Raw genomic sequence first — 16,409 nt, 5'->3', positions numbered from 1 at the left:
CGGAACTTTTTCATTGCTCGTGACACGCCAACGTCACACGACTGTAAACGCGGATGCGGGTGGTAGAGAATTTCAACCCAGTTTTGTCCTATTCTGTCATTCATTATGCATAAAAGGCCACCATTTCGGATAAAGGGCCGGCGACCCGCACTTTCTTTACACAAACGTAACGAAAAATGTAACCAAATGTAACCCATTCACTGATTTTGTGACAGCATTCATGCGCGTGACAGGCCGTTTCTGAGAATGACTGACAGTTTGGTAGCTATTGTGGTGAAAAGTGCGCTCCTCCCCATTTTCCTTTGCTAATGGCCTTTTAGTTCCCATGTAAGGCCGTGCTGCTAAAAGGTTCAGTAACCCACACTTGCTTATTCGTAACTTGAATTGTTTATGTATAAAAATTAAAAGGTTCGATATTAACATTTTGTAAAGACGGCTAAACTTTAAGCACTATCCTGCAAGCTTTTGCCGTAAGCTTCGCTTCGCCTTAAAAGGTTTTCACGTAGGAATTTCAGTGTGTCATCTGCTATGCCAACTGCTAATATGTATGAGTTATTAAGTATTTTCCCGTGAAAGAGTAATATTAAATAATACGTTGATTAAATGCTGGGTAAATTAAATAACCTGTTTTTCTATGGAGTTACTTTATATTCTGCTTATAACGTATGAGTAGGAATTAAGATTAATTACTTATACCTACTTACATATTTTTTTATTGTAAAACGTAGAGACATTCGTCATATAAATTATTAAGTACTGGTTTTTATAACCATCTAGTTAAACCAGATATGGTAATAAGTTGGAAAGGTCAGTTTTTGCCAATATTACTAATACATATTACAATATCCAAGCGTTTATTTATTTATCTTGTCTGCATGCATTCTTGCTGGACCATGGACCTTAAACAGGTGGCCGGCGGTAGTGGATGGATGAGGAAGGCCGAGGACTGAGTGTTGTGGCGCTGCTTGCAAGAGGCCTATTCTATTCTATTCTCTGTGGGGGTAACAGTACCTGCACCTGGCTCTCTCGAATGGAACCTTTGTGCATATCCCCAAGGTCTAAACTGCCTTCCTAAGCTTGGACCATTTCCCACCACGCTGGTCCACTGCGGGTTGGTGGGTTCACATATCTAGATGTGCTAAATCTAGATATGCAGGTTTCCTCACGATGTTTTCCTTCACCGTAAGAGCGATGGTATACATTGTACTTAAATTCAGAAAAGAACTCATTGGTACATTTCAGCGCCGGGATTCGAACCCGCATCTCTGGCGTGAGAAGCGGGCACTTACCCGACTGAGCTACCACCGCTCATTGCGAGAGGCCTATGTCCAGCAGTTTACTACTACGGGCTGATGATGATGATGAAGATGAAGAAGATTAGCTGCCATCTGCATGCACTTTTTTTTCAGTGTTATGATAATGATAGTCCCAATGTATTAGGGGTGGACCAGACTGATCAATAGGTGAGGACCATGGCATATTTAGTGAAAAAGATAAAAGACCAAAGTCGAGTCAAGACAACAAAACACAAAATCGTTATTTTCATAATAACTGGCACATTTTTATCTGAGTTCCAAGGAGATGTGATGCCCTGCCACGTGCTTGGTCAGAAGGTCGCACTTGAGTCTCAGCCGGGTGTGGTCTGACGTCACCCGGTACCGTCTCAGCAGGTGAGCCAGTGTTGTCTTCATCGCCATTATTGCGTAGGTTTTACCTGAAATTTTCTTTTAATTTTAATATTTGTGTACCTTATAGTATTTAAGGGTGTATAAGTGAAGCTACTAGTTAAACTATCATAATTATCATCAGCCTATAGCAGTCCACTGCTGGACGTAGGGCTCTCCTAAAACATGCCACTGGATGCGATCTGCATATTAAAGTAAAATTAACAGTGCATCAGAATACTACTAACTCAATACGTAAGTAATTTGTTCAATTTCTTAATTATATTTTTGAAAAAAAATCGGTCGGATTGTGCTAGCATTATGTGAGTGGAATTTGATCATTGCTCAGCAGATCGTGTAGTTGTCTGGGGAAAAGGGATTTATGCTGACTCATTAAATTTGCTGTCCTTGTTTTTTGTAACGAAATATGGGACAAAGAGTTTTATCAAACCCTCACCAATACAGCTTCGTCGTCCCACGCCGAAGTTGGCGTACGCGGCGGGGTGTTTGGGCACCCCGTCTGGCTCCAGCCAGCGCGAGGGTCTGAACTCATGAGCGTCCGCGCCCCAGCACGGGTGCCGGTTCAGCCCCCACAGGGACAGCACGAAGCTGCTGCCGGCCGGGATTGTGTAGTTGTCTGGGGATGAGGTAAACGGAATACGTCAAAAAAATAATTAAGTATCAAATCCGGTTCATAAATGGCGGACATATCGGTGGACATATAATATACAGGATGTTGCAAAAAGGCTAAGTATGGAAAATATTATTTTATTTTCATGAATTTTCATAACTCCCTGTATAAAAAACTAAAATTGATAAATACCTGCAGACAAATCGCGAACTTCCTCCTTTTTAACCGACTTCAAAAAAGGAGGGGGTTCTCAATTCAAAAAAAAAACCGACTTCATAAAACCACTAAAATGTAAGAAATAATTTAAGGTTTACACAAATTATATGTGACAGTACAAATATACCTAAGCAGGAATTGTTCTTTTTTGAAGTTGGTGCCATATTTCTTCAGATTACTTTGTCACCGCACCAACTTCAAAAAAGAACAATTCCTGCTTAGGTATATTTGTACTGTCACATATAATTTGTGTAAATTATTGCAAATAAACTAAAAACTATAAAATAAAATAATACCTAATTTAAAAAAATTAAAAACCGACTTCAAAAAACCACTAAAATGTAAGAAATAATTTAAGGTTTACACAAATTATATGTGACAGTCATGGAAGTACAAAAAAAGAACGAAGAAGAAGTACGAAGTCTTTTTTTCTACTTCCATGGTGACAGTACAAATATACCTAAGCAGGAACTGTTCTTTTTTGAAGTTGGTGCCATATTTCTTCAGATTACTTTGTCACCGCACCAACATAAAAAAGAACAGTTCCTGCTTAGGTATATTTGTACTGTCACATATAATTTGTGTAAACCTTAAATTATTTCTTACATTTTAGTGGTTTTTTGAAGTCGGTTTTTTTTTCAGAGTCAGTTAAAAAGGCGTTAGTTTTAATAGATGTTCATCACATAGGTACCTACAAAATGATCTTCAAAACTAGCGAGCTAAATTCTTACTTAGTGGATTCTACGACTTATTTTAGTCTGTAAGACAAAGGTCTTCAACAATAATTGGAACTTCTCGCTCTCTGAGCAGATCTATTAATCCTTACCAGACCTCCGTGTTTCGACATGGTCAAGCTATTCTATTCTATTCTATTCTGGTAGGAGGTGAAGTTCCTGTACGTGACTCTCTCGAGTGGAACCTTTGTGTAATGGTCAAGCTACTTTCAACAAACAAAGCTCACCAAACGCCACATCCTGGTGTACATCCCTGGCCAGCGCGGCCCCCGCAAGCTGCAAATTTAGGCCCTAACCCTATAGTCTGTTTTATTATTATTATTATTATTATTATTTATACTTCGGCTCCAAATTTGTACCCTGCGGGCCGTTGCGGGCTGTTGTCGTTTAGAGAATGCGTTTTTCACGTTCGCTTATGTCTGTTGAGTAAAGTTGGTTTCCCTTTGCAGTCGTCAAATATCTATGGGATTTCGAATGTCCAAAACGCATTCTCTCAACGGCCATACTATAACCCTATACAAACAAATCTTACCAAACGCCACATCCTGGTGTACATCCCTGGCCAGCGCGGCGCCGGCGGGCAGCAGCCGGCCCGCCTCCTTCACCACCGCCTCCAGGTGTACCAGCGAGCCTAGGTCACACTTGCTGACGTCACGGTCTGAGCGGCCCCCACAGGGTGCGAATTTTGACCCTAACCCATTTCACTAATGTTACTAGAGTAAGTACAGTTATTGTACTTCAATGCCCTAACCTTATACTTACAAACTAAGCTTAACAAACGTCACTTCCTAAGGCGACGCCCCTGGCCATCGCGGCCAGGGTACAAATTTAGACCCTTACCCTATATATACAGGGTGTTACAAAAAGGGTATATTAAGCCGAAAGGGGGTGACTCATGGGGTCATTCTAAACAAATTTTGTTCTACGAGTTTTGGAAATTCGCAAAAAAAAGTTCTCAATGTATAGTAAAAAAGTCACGTGACCTATTGTATACCCTTTTTGCCACATCCTATATAAACAAAGCTTACCAAATACCACATCGTGGTGCACATCCCTGGCCAGCGCGGCGCCGGCGGGCAGCAGGCGGCCCGCCTCCTTCACCACCGCCTCCAGGTGTACCAGCGAGCCCAGGTCACACTTGCTGACGTCACGGTCAGAGTCGCCGAACACTCGCTGTAGTCTGCGGAAGAGGAGATGTGATAAGTCGTGCGTAGGTGAATAAAGAGCAGTGTTGGTGTAACGGATAAGACGCTTGACTTTCATTCTTGAGGCCGTGGGTTCATTTAGCCATGTACCAATGCATTCTTTAGAAATAAGTAATTTATATAAGTATGTAGTTACGGTGAAGGAAAACATCGTGAGGAAACCTGAACATCTAGATTTCTAGATGTGCAGGTACCCTAAGTTCATTTTGCTCATTCCAAAACGGCGATACGGCTTGCAAAAGCGGGTGACTCGCTTGCGAATCATTTCTGACTACCCCTTCGGGGATTACAGTCGTGAGCATGTTATGTATGCTTTGCCTAGATCAATCGGCGTAAAGCATGGAAGTAATAAATAAGCTACTTCAAAATGCATTCTCTTAAACATAGACGAGACTACCATGACCTTAGTTGCTGAGTGGTACTATGTCTGAGCCCAACTTATTGATGGAAATTAATTTCACAGTGCCTAAACATAATCAAAGAAAGTGTAAGGAAACAAAAACATTAACTCCTTCTTTCTCTCGAACCCAACTTGGTAAATTTTCCCCGATAAACCGGTTTGAAAGGTGCTACAATGAGTTAGAATCGAAATATAACTTAGATATTTATAATGACTCCCCTATTGTTTGGAAGAAGACTGCTGCAACCATAATTATCACCATTAATTTTCAAATAATAACTTATGCAACATAATTTTTCAAATTTGATTTAATTTTATTTTAGACATTCTTAATAATTATTATAAATCGATTTTATTTGTATATATTCTTAATTTATTTTTAATTCCATGTGTGATTCATTTAAGCAATTTAGGTTTGTAAATATAGTATATTATAATTCTATTGTACATGGCTTTAAATATTGTATATTATTTTAGTTTAGATTTTGCATGTTAACAATAATTTTATTTAAATTTTAAATTACTGTTTACGTTAGTCCTTTTGAATGCTGTTGCACGCCTATAATTGGTGCATAGATAGAATAACAATACCTTTAATTATGTCTTGATAATGTATGATCATATGTGCTGTTGGTGTGTCTATGTTTGTAAAATAAATAAGTACTTAACTTATTACTTCCATGGCTTTAAGTAATGAAATTGCAACCGAAGCAATGTAGCTCTTAAAATGTGGAAAATGAAGTGAGCCGTACGATTGCGATATAAGTTATAAGAAATAATAAAAGTCAAAATAATTATGTAATGAGACCATGACGTGATGTAACCTAAAACAAAAAAATCCATAAATAACCTATCTCGAATCCTAATAAATCTAGTTATGCATAATAAATCCAGTTATGCAAATAACATAATTTGGATGACTTTTATTGCGTTTTACGGGTTTTACCTGATAAGAACAATCGTTTAATTTATTTTATGTTGGTGTTAATAAAATTTATATCTTTTTTACCCACTAATTAGTAACAAAAAAGAGGAGTGTCGTGTTTTTGTAAATGAAATTGATTTTGAGGAAATAATTAACTTACTGAGGCTTAATTGATACGAGTTAATTATTGTTAAATATTTGTTTTCCGTTATAATTGATCAAATTGTTGTAAAGCCTTTAATTATGAGAAGAGTCGATTATGGGATCAATAAAAAAAATGCTCAGTATGTCGGATGCATTGACCTGCCATCAGGCAGATCTCGATAAAATTCCACCTTATCCTGATGCTATGGTATAGTCCATAACACGTCGTTCAATTTGTTCAGCATGACCCTCCGAGTCACTCCGTTTCGGCTTCCCTCAAACCTTTTACCACCCTTTAGACAGATACCTTGTTCCACCTTATACAGAATGATGCAAACGTGGTATAGTCACCCAACACGGGGTTCAACAAAATTTGTTTAGAATGTCCCCCCGAGTCACTGCCTTTCGGCTTCCCAGACCCTTTTTCAACATCCTATACAAAGACATTTGCCAACTTACTCCTCATAAACCTGCTCCTGAACCGCAGGGTAGCTGCCCAGCAGGATCAGACAGAAGTGCAGGGCCGTGGCCACGGTGTCATAGCCCGCCACAATCATGGTGTTCACCTCTTCAAGCACCTGCTGGTCTGAGAGCAGTCCTGATGAGTTGTAGTCTAGCAGGAGGTCCAGGAACGACTGCTGTCTGCTGCCTGGAAGGGTAATTTGGTTGTCATCATCATCATCAGTCTACTTATAAGTATTTATTATTAAAAGCAGAAAATATCTGTTTTACTTTTATTCACTCACATTCACGTATTGCACGTGTATGCCTTCCTCATTTATTCCATAAGTCTTTCATCCAACCAAAGGTTGCCAGGAAGAGATCGCTTTTAGCGATAAGGCCGCCTATTGAGAGGTGTCTATTCTATTATGTCCATTCTATTATAACAGGCCAACTATACTATACTCTCAACTAATACTACCCTACAACCGTATTCAGTAAGTATATAGGTATATTAACTCAAAGCTCAGTAAAATGATGAGTGTTTTACTTTCAAAAACAGATCCTAGAACTTTAGGGATTACTTACTAAAATACCTAAGTATATCACATAGATCCGATAGAAATTTAAATTGATTTCAACTCTTACCAACATTTTTAATTTCATCCTTCGGCGAATTAAACTTTGAAGCTTTCCGTTTCTGAAGTACCTGAAAATCATTAAATAAAATTAATCACTTTTCTAAAATTCACTTATAAATCGTCAAAGGGTAAAAAAACAGATATTATAGACCTTTCGTTACTGAGTTATGTTTTCAGTATTCCTCCTTCAGCTATTGCACGTAACCCTCCACAGTTGAATACTATTGAATTTATATACTTCTATATTTCTCTATTATTTCGTAGGTAAGAACTGAATAATGAATAATGAATTTGGTTTTTTACGTTTGAGAACCTAGCGTCAACTCGTCTTTTTATTGTCTCCCACGGGTTTAAAATAAACCGGTAACTAAGTTCCTACCTAAGAGCTACGTCTGTAATAAAACTGTTAAGTACACTAACAAGCAATGGAAAAGTTCCACTAAGAAAATGTAATTTAAGTAGGTAAATTAGAATATGATAAATAAATTATTAACGTTTTCAGTTAGTATGTATTATGTATGTGTCTTAGACAAGTACTGGTATATGTATATTATCATAATATATCATATTCTCATGCGCTTTTAAATGTACTTTCTGCAATATTGCAGACTTGTCCGATATTGTCACTGGAATTTCACTTCCCGTGAGTGCATAAAGTTTAAAAACAAAACCATCCTCACATCATAGGAAGCAGTCTTCAACACCTTCGCCGCCCGATCCTCCTCCCGCTTCATCGCTGACCAGCCGTACACCCACTCCCAGTGGTACCAGACCCTCTGCACGCGGTGGATCAGCAGGTTCAGCATCGTGTCAGCCGCTGACACGAACTGCTGGTCGATGATTGAGCTTCTCGTGTCTTCGGGGAGGCCCATTACTGTGTCTGGGTGGGAATAGGGGGCATGAAATTAGATGTTTGGAGCAGAGGAAGGAAGTCATGAAAATAGATAAGTTAAGATAAAATACTCTTTATTGCGCACAAGCAGTTTTTGCGCACATTCACATTATGCCTACATAGAACGGAAAATAAATAGAACAATCGGCGGCCTTATTATTAAAATTAATCTCTTCCAGTCCACCACATAGATAGAGAAAAGGAAGGTAAAATGGGTAACATGTGAAAACAAATAGTTTCTGAGTTGGAATAGGGATTATCAACGTGGTGAAAGGTTCTACCGCATTTATCGACGCGGTATCAGCATATACCGGTCAACCCTAAGTCATACATTGCTAAATAGGCTAGTCCCCTATTGAATGAGGAAAATCAATGGATGATGATGTCATTAACCTACCTACCTTGACATTATATTTTTTGGAATATCATATTTTTTGGTTATTTAATTCAGTTATCCTGATTTTCGACCGGTTCTAATTTTTTTTTCGAAACTAGACACTTATTAACAGCCTTGAAAAAAACTAAACAGGTACAATCAGAAGGAATTTGACCTTACTCTAAAATTATTAGCATTTTTGCTAATTGTGCTTTCACCATTAAGATGTAGGTATGTTGCAAAAGAGGTATAAGTATAGCAAGTAAAGTATGTAGTACATAGGTAGTTACTAATTATTTTAACCTGTGTTGTTACAAATCAATATTTTGATTTGATTTGAAGTGAATATATAACTACTGTTCTAGAGAAAAATGTTTACTATCCGTATTAAAAAAATCACCTGACCACCACAGATATAATTGAAAAGCAATAATTTTTACCAAATATTCCAAATGTCCCTAAGTTAAATATTTTTGGCTAACTATCCTTACATAACAACCTGCCCTTATTTAGCAACATGGATTAAATGACGTTACTCACTGCAAATAGTCTCCAAAGTGTACCCAGCAAGGTATGGGAACGAATCAAACTCCCCCCTCCCTACTTCCGCAGCGAGGCTACTGACCAGCCCCCGAGCCCTGGAGTTGAAGACCTGCAGGTACCCGACTAGGACGTGCTGGCTGAACGTCGGGTTCAGCAGCTTGCGGTGCGCTTTCCAGGTGTCCGCTAGAAACATGTTAAGGACGTGATTATTTATTTATTTAATTCTTTATTGCACAAATGCTATACGCGTTTCCAGATTGTCTGTCATAAAATTACACTCACGAGTAATGAAAAAGTTGCAGTTACAATAGCAGCAAATTAATCCTAAATGGAAAAGACTGGCTTCGTTAGCCGTCTGCAATATTTAAGTACATTTAACAGCGCCTCAGAATATTACGAACTAAAAACGTAAACATTTTTACCAAATTCTAAATTCGATGTTTTTTTTTAAAAATTGGGGTCGTGAGTGTATCTAAATTATAAATTACCTATTAGGGTAATAGGTAATTTATCATAATATATATTATCATTACGGCATAACAAACATACGATGTCCATTAATAATGTTACCTTTTGCAGTGAAGATCCCTTGCCCGATCCAGGATGATGCGAATTCATAGAAGTATGCCTTGTTTAAACACGCGTTCATCAGCGTCAGGGCCACATCCGGATCCGTTACCACTGGTAAATAAACACATACACATAATTATGTTCCATCATAGTCATTGGATATCTGCCTCTAGGAGCAGCCGTTGAACTTAGTAAAAAATACTCTGTCTAGGGTTAGTTGGCTGTAGGGTTGCAAGTTAAAATTGGGTAAATTAAGTGTAAAAATCTTGACGTGACAAAAGTAAAATCATTTATAATACTCCATTAGATATGAATGAATGTAGTAAATGGGAAGTGAATGTTCAACGATAGCGGAAGAATGAAAAATTAATTCTTACAGAAATGTTGTCTCCGTCCAATCCAAACTTTTATGATTCCTCCTAATTTGTTAGCTTTGTTGCTGTTATCTTCAATGAATTTCTGTAGATCTGAAAAGAATACAATATAGGCTATAGCTAGGCTATATAGGTATATATAGCTTGACATATTTTTTGTATTCTCATTCTAAACTGACTACTAGAAACATTATTTAGGAAGACCAATAATTTATTACAGGAAGTATGACCTCAAACCGCATCAAACCGCAACCTCATCGTCACGGCTACATGGCATCTTTATCTTCTACGCGCACTATACAAGTTTATCTACGTATATAAACTAGTGTTGCCCAAATGCAAGAACAAGACGAGACTTAGCCAGTCTTGGTCTTGGTCTTGCGCCAATACACCTGGTCTTGGTCTTGGTCTTGGTCTTGCGCCAATACACCTGGTCTTGGTCTTGGTCTTGGTCTTGCGCTCCCAGTCTTGGTCTTGGTCTTGGTCTTGCAGCAAGAGTCTTGCAAGTCTTGCAATTACCTATTAGTCTATTACTATTTATTAAAGTTTACTTTTTGATTTTAATAGATATTTTTTTATTCGCTATGTTTATGGTATTAGTCGTAATGCGCATAGGTCCAGTTTTTCATTTTCTTTGATACAGTTTTTTGCATCTCATAGAATTCCTAAGCGTACTTACCTATACACCGAACTGTTACACCTAACTACTCAGTGAAATAGCGCTCTGCAAGACGCAAGAGTCTTGCAGGCTATGTCTTGTTCTTGCTCAAGTCTTGCACGGTCAGTCTTGGTCTTGGTCTTGCTAAAAATACGCGGTCTTGTTCTTGGTCTTGGTCTTGCAAAAACGCAAGAACAAGACCAAGACTGCAAGACCAAGACTGAATTTGGGCAACACTAATATAAACCAACCCATGCAGCGGCGGCTGGTAAAACAGGGTATAGTTGGAACAGGTGTATTTGAATATTCACTTACTTTCACTATCACCAATCAACAAGTGAGCATGTCTGATGAACGGCAGATCTCCAGGTATGGTAGGTATTTTGGAGGTAAGTCGCTCGTACCTCCATCTCCGCACCAACAGAAGTAGATAAAAACACACGCACAGACCACACAACAGTATTGGACCTATCATACTTATGTAATTGGACTAAATGTTTATAATTAAGAGGATTGGATTATAAATGTTTATAAGTAGAGTAACACTAGAATATTGCGTTTATTTAAATATAATCTTACTTCAATTATAAATAAATTATGTAAGTAAGTATTTATTGTTTATACCTACACATTTAGGTATAATTTACAACTTTAGTTTTAAACAAAACAGCCGCCTAAAGTATGCCTAGGACTAGAACTGTTCGGAGGAAGACTGCTAACAGCCTAAACATGGTGTTAAATAAAATCGCACGTTTTTTCCTAAAACCGGATTGAGATCATCCTTTGAATACATAACACTGTTTAGTTACCTACACAGTACACACGTACTTGGTAAACATAAAAAATACACGGTATAAAAAAGTCAGTTTAGTTATGTCTTTACGCGGTGCAAGCAACATTGATACTGATTTTAACTAAATGCAGAAATGATTGTTAAAAAATTGGTAATTATGAAGGTCAGTATTCGGCTAAATATATTTTGGGTCGGTTGATTGCACTTCGTAAGGACATATAATTATGTACCTGCATACCTAACTACTTGCATAAAAAATAAAAGTAGGTATAACATGTCATATCGATTGTTTGTTAAAAAGTTAAAAATGAATAATTAATGGCCGGGGAGAACCCCTGTTCCTCATCTCTGGTTTTCCTTTACTGGTTGTCCAGAGTGAACACTGACGAGGAACGGGATCTCCCACCTCTTGCTTGCCTTCCTGGGTTGGATTGAGTTGTTTCGCTAGAACTGAAATGCTCTAAGAAAGGGTGTAATGGGAAAAAAAACGAACGGGGAATAAAATTTTCAGGGACTAAAGGTAACCCTCCACGTCCACCTATCGGTATCGTACGTATCGGACCAAACGGATTTTAATAAATTTATGGAGAAACGGTGTTGGCTATGCCGATGAATTAAAACAAATATTACTGATACCATATCTCTGTACCGATAGGTGGTAGGCGTTTGGTACCGAGGTGGACGCCTCAGTCGTTGGACACGACTTCACACGACCCTATATTGTATAACTCTTGTAGCTTCAGTCGTCAGTCCGTGACTTCACCCAAGGGTTCTAGTTGAAAACCAGCGCTATGGTGTGGTTTAGCATACCTGCCATAGCATCAAGCTGAACTAGAACCCATTTCACCGAGAAGCAACATTCATGCTTTTTATTACTTTTTTTTTTATATACTTTATAACCTTTTTCTTGTAAATGTATGTGTTGTTTCTGTGTGTGTGAGAAATAAATAAATTTTCCTTCTTCTTTCTTTCTTTCTTATTTGATCAGTTTTTTCAGGAAAGAGATTATAGGGTATATTATTATGTACAATGCACCTCTGCCTACCCCAATGCACCTCTGCCTACCCCGCAAGGGAGTACATTAGTACAAGGCGTGAGTGTGTGTGTGTGTGTGTGTTTTTTTAATGTATAATAAGTAATATTATGTGTTTTATAAATAATCTTTGGTTATTGTATGGTAATGGTGTTAGGTACTTAGTACATTTTCTGCAATTACCTAATTCCTAATGGAGTTCGTTTTCGTAAAAGTAGGTAATTGATTTGTATTTCGTTAATAAGGCTTTCAGACTGATCAAATAGAATTAAGTAAGTACTTACTTAAGTATGTAAGAGGTATACCTACCTACCTATGTAAGTACTTAATTTTATTCCAACAACTTATTTTCTTTTCGATGCGACCCAAGTACTAATTAGGTAATTTAGGTATACAATAGTATACATACTTTATTCCACGTATTATGTTGAAATTATTACAGTTTAAATACAACCATAACATACTACTAAGACATAATATATTATACCCTCTACCTACTTTAAATTGGTTTGTATAAGTACTTAAGTAGGTAAATACACTCAACCACACTACATATACTTACCCCCTTATTCATAGAAAAGTTACAATACGTTTTAACTAATAAACTGTTTTGTCCCTCTCTGTCAAAGAACAAATTGTACTTTGTCGGAGAGGGACAAAACAGTTTATTAGTTAAAACGTATTGTAACTTCTCTATGAATAAGGGGGTTAGCATCTTACTGCTGCCGCTACACGGGTTAGTTATCGACGTAGATAAACTTCACTATATCGCGATTCGCCAGAAATACGGCGCAGTGATTGGTGGAACGCGCATTAAACGAGTGTATCGATGTCGATAACGAACCATGTAGCGGACGCTGGTACCGTACCGATTCCATACATTGTAAATAAGTAAGATAAGAATTTAGTATTATAAGAAACACATCTATTATTAGATTATTAAGTACATTATTAGGTTCTAATATTTCCTGCCAACACCCATTTATTTTGTGTTCGTATGTAAGTGTAACATTATGTTTACATACTTACTAAGTAGTTTGGTACGCTCAGTGGCATAAGTAGCTATTCACTTTTGTACATTTCCAAAGTCAAAAACTATTTTATTCATTCAAACATTGTCGTTTTAAGTACTGCATGTGGTGGGTAGTTTGACAAGGTACAAAGTGTAGCTACTTATGTAGCTGACTGTACTTGTGGGTGTTCATGATTATTATGTACTAATATTTTCTGCAAACATTGATTTTGCGTTCTGCGTAGATAAGTGTAATATTATGTTTACTTGTGCGTGTTCTGGAGTGGAGACCACGAACAGGCAAACTCCTACCCGCTAGACCGACGATACTACCTACTTATCAGAAAAAAAAGAAATTGGATAAAAACTGGCCAACAGGCCAGCAGTCAGCTAGAGCTAGAATAATTTTGAAATTTGCGTTATGCGATTTACCGGGATTTGCATACCTACTGCGGTATAGAAGTACCTACATAACTAGAGCATGTCATTGTAGGTACTTAGATACGAATCGATAGGTCCAGGCATAAGGTGTAGAGAGTGTACAATCAATCCACAGACTAAGGCACAGAGTGTCCCGTTGAAATGAGGGGTCACGTCTCAAGGCACACCTCCTCTCCTCACAACTAACCTGACTAACCCCAAGCAATCAATCAGATTAACTACTCCCTCCACGAATGGATATTGCACGTAATAATGTAACATCCTATTTTCCCACAGAGCCTCCCTATTGTTTTGTTAATTGAATAATGGATCGTCGACAAACACACTCTACCCAAAAATCCGTTTAAAACGCCGAAAAGCCCAATTTACAATAATAAATCCAACATGCAGGAGTCAATTAGTCGGCGAGCTAAAAGTTTTTTTAATGTCTTTGTTGGTTAAGTTTGAAAAGTTTCGCCCATTGTGAATTTGTGGTTTAAAATTTTTGGTTCGTTATTAAATGCACTAAAGTGATTTAAAAACTGTCTGCTTGTTTTGACTGGCAAGTGTTTTCATAAAGGACTTTAGTAGCTAGTTTATTTTGCTTTTAGGTCTTTTGAGCTCCTGCGGGCTATGGTTTTATAAAACCAAAACCCTAACGATACTTCCTAAATGACTATGAAACTCATTATAACTATAGTAATGTAGTTATATTTTTTTATCTTTTCTACTACAGCGGTGGCAACTCAGTTAGAAAGGCGCCCGTTTACCTATCACGTTGGAAGTGCGGGTTCAAATCCCGACCGTGCCATATTTATGTGCCATGGCAGGTAACTACAGTCGATGTAAGTATATATTATTGTATTGCTATTCCTCTGAAGATCATGAAAAACATCGTGAGATTCCTGAAGAAAGCACACTTATAGCTAAAATCTACCTACCTATATTGTGAGTAACTACTTATGTGATCCGTATTGGATAACAATACGAATTATTGTCAAATTGATATTGAGATTGTGATTGTGACTTCGACAAACGTTACCGGGAATAAATGTACCTAAATACGCCAGTATATACCTGCTAAGTCTATGGTTAATATACTCATGGTGTGCTCATCATAGTAGGTAGATAGAATAGAATAGAATAGCATAGAAAAACTTTAATCGACACAAAAAACAACAACATGAACAGTAAAACAGGTAACCAAAATACTTAATTACTAGAAAAATAAATATTAATAAATTAGTAGGTAAGGTACACTAGGTGCTAGTTGCTGCTCAGTGTCGAAAAGGACTCCAGACTCAGCATGTGCTATTATCCCGGGGACTATAGCGTAGCGCTGGTTTTCAGCTGGAGCCTTTGCGAACGGAACGCCGTAGAGGAGGAGTGCGATCGTTTGAATGAACTAATCACAAAGCATATAACAAAAAATAAACAAACAAGTTAGTAAACAAACAAGTGTTAGTTAGTTTCTACGATAAAGATATTATGAACAGTGAAACTACAATTATACATTTTGATTTAAGAGTAGGTCTAACATTTTGTGTAGACACATAACTATTATTAGATATAGATACTATCATCAAAGACATTAGCGGAAAAAATAATATACAAAACACAACTAGTTGCAAATCATACTTTACCCAACACAAAGTCCTAACCCTACCATGTATTTATATCTATGAAATAGTCAGATTTGTAAAATTACATATCAATCTTTTCAAACAAGTTAACGAAATACATCAAATAAATACAAGAAATAAGAACAAATTAGCAGTACCACAGTCAAATATGCAGATCTTCAACAATAGCCCATATTTTAAATGTATCAAAATTTATAATAAACTACCTACCACTATTAAATGTGAGAAAAATTATAACATATTTTTCAGTAGTCTAAAAACATTTCTAATAGAAAGATGTTATTATTCAGTAAATGAATATTTATTAGATAGTTTTTAAATACATATTTTAAAATGGTTAAATGTATAAAATAGGTATATTATAAAGTTATATGTTATGTTTTATATTTTTAAGTAGTTACCTACCTACTTGTTTAGTTTTAAGAAAATGTTGCTATGCCCTGCAGGGAGCTATGTTAAGGATACTTATATGTACATAGATTTAAGAACAGTGTAACACCAACATAGTTGCAATGAATAAATGATTATGATTATGATTATGATTATGATCATTGGCGGAATCGCGATAGGTATAGTGCCACAACCTTATCTGTTCCGGTGGCGACGTCGCTGTGATTGAAGCCAGTGATGCCATCGATTAAATTTTGCCTATTATCGACCTATCTCCATCCTTCCTTTCCTCTCCAAAGTCCTTGAACGTCTTGTCCATCACCAATTAACTGGTTTTCTTATTCGAAACAACCTTATGAATCCCTTTCAGTCCGGCTTCCGCCCTGGCCACAGCACGGTCACTGCTCTTGTGAAAATCACTGATGACATTCGCCAGGGTATGGAAAATGGAAAACTGACTATCCTATCCCTTCTTGATTTCAGCAATGCTTTTAATACTGTCAATTTCGACATCTTGCTTGGAATTCTTCGTTCTCTCAACATATCTCCAACGGTAATTGACTGGTTTCATAGTTACTTGCATGGGCGCCAGCAACGCATCCGTATAGAGGATTCATACTCTAAATGGTGCAGTACCTCAGCTGGTGTACCGCAAGGTGGCGTGTTGTCCCCTCTCCTATTTGCTATCTTTATCAATAGTATCT

At 37.3% G+C, this 16,409-nt stretch overlaps 1 protein-coding gene across 1 annotated transcript; it reads right to left on the bottom strand.

Annotated features, from left to right (window-relative positions):
- Positions 1-1,322: 1,322 nt before the first annotated feature.
- LOC105390198 (cytochrome P450 4c21) lies at positions 1,323-11,220 on the bottom strand. The gene is made up of 11 exons (XM_048630474.1): positions 10,730-11,220; positions 9,760-9,849; positions 9,383-9,493; positions 8,810-8,995; positions 7,682-7,881; positions 7,009-7,069; positions 6,379-6,568; positions 4,274-4,425; positions 3,778-3,942; positions 2,122-2,301; positions 1,323-1,714 (listed from the first exon to the last, which is right to left on the bottom strand). The coding sequence occupies exons 1-11, from the start codon at positions 10,887-10,889 to the stop codon at positions 1,563-1,565; spliced, it is 1,647 nt and encodes a 548-aa protein (XP_048486431.1). The 5' UTR covers positions 10,890-11,220; the 3' UTR covers positions 1,323-1,562.
- Between the last annotated feature and the right edge of the window lie 5,189 nt (positions 11,221-16,409).

Source organism: Plutella xylostella, chromosome 26 (genome assembly GCF_932276165.1).
Source record: "Plutella xylostella chromosome 26, ilPluXylo3.1, whole genome shotgun sequence".
In the NCBI taxonomy this organism is placed as follows: domain Eukaryota; kingdom Metazoa; phylum Arthropoda; class Insecta; order Lepidoptera; family Plutellidae; genus Plutella; species Plutella xylostella.
The sequence above is the reverse complement of the archived record's forward strand: the minus strand, read 5'-3'. Positions and strand labels throughout refer to the sequence as shown.

Coding starts and splice junctions, on each gene's coding strand:
- LOC105390198 (XM_048630474.1), bottom strand. CDS start 10,889: ATGATAGGTCCAATACTGTTGTGTGGTCTGTGCGTGTGTTTTTATCTA. Junction 8,996..9,382: donor AGGGATCTTCACTGCAAAAG/GTAACATTATTA, acceptor ACATGTTTCTAG/CGGACACCTGGAAAGCGCAC. Junction 7,882..8,809: donor CACTTTGGAGACTATTTGCA/GTGAGTAACGTC, acceptor ATTCCCACCCAG/ACACAGTAATGGGCCTCCCC.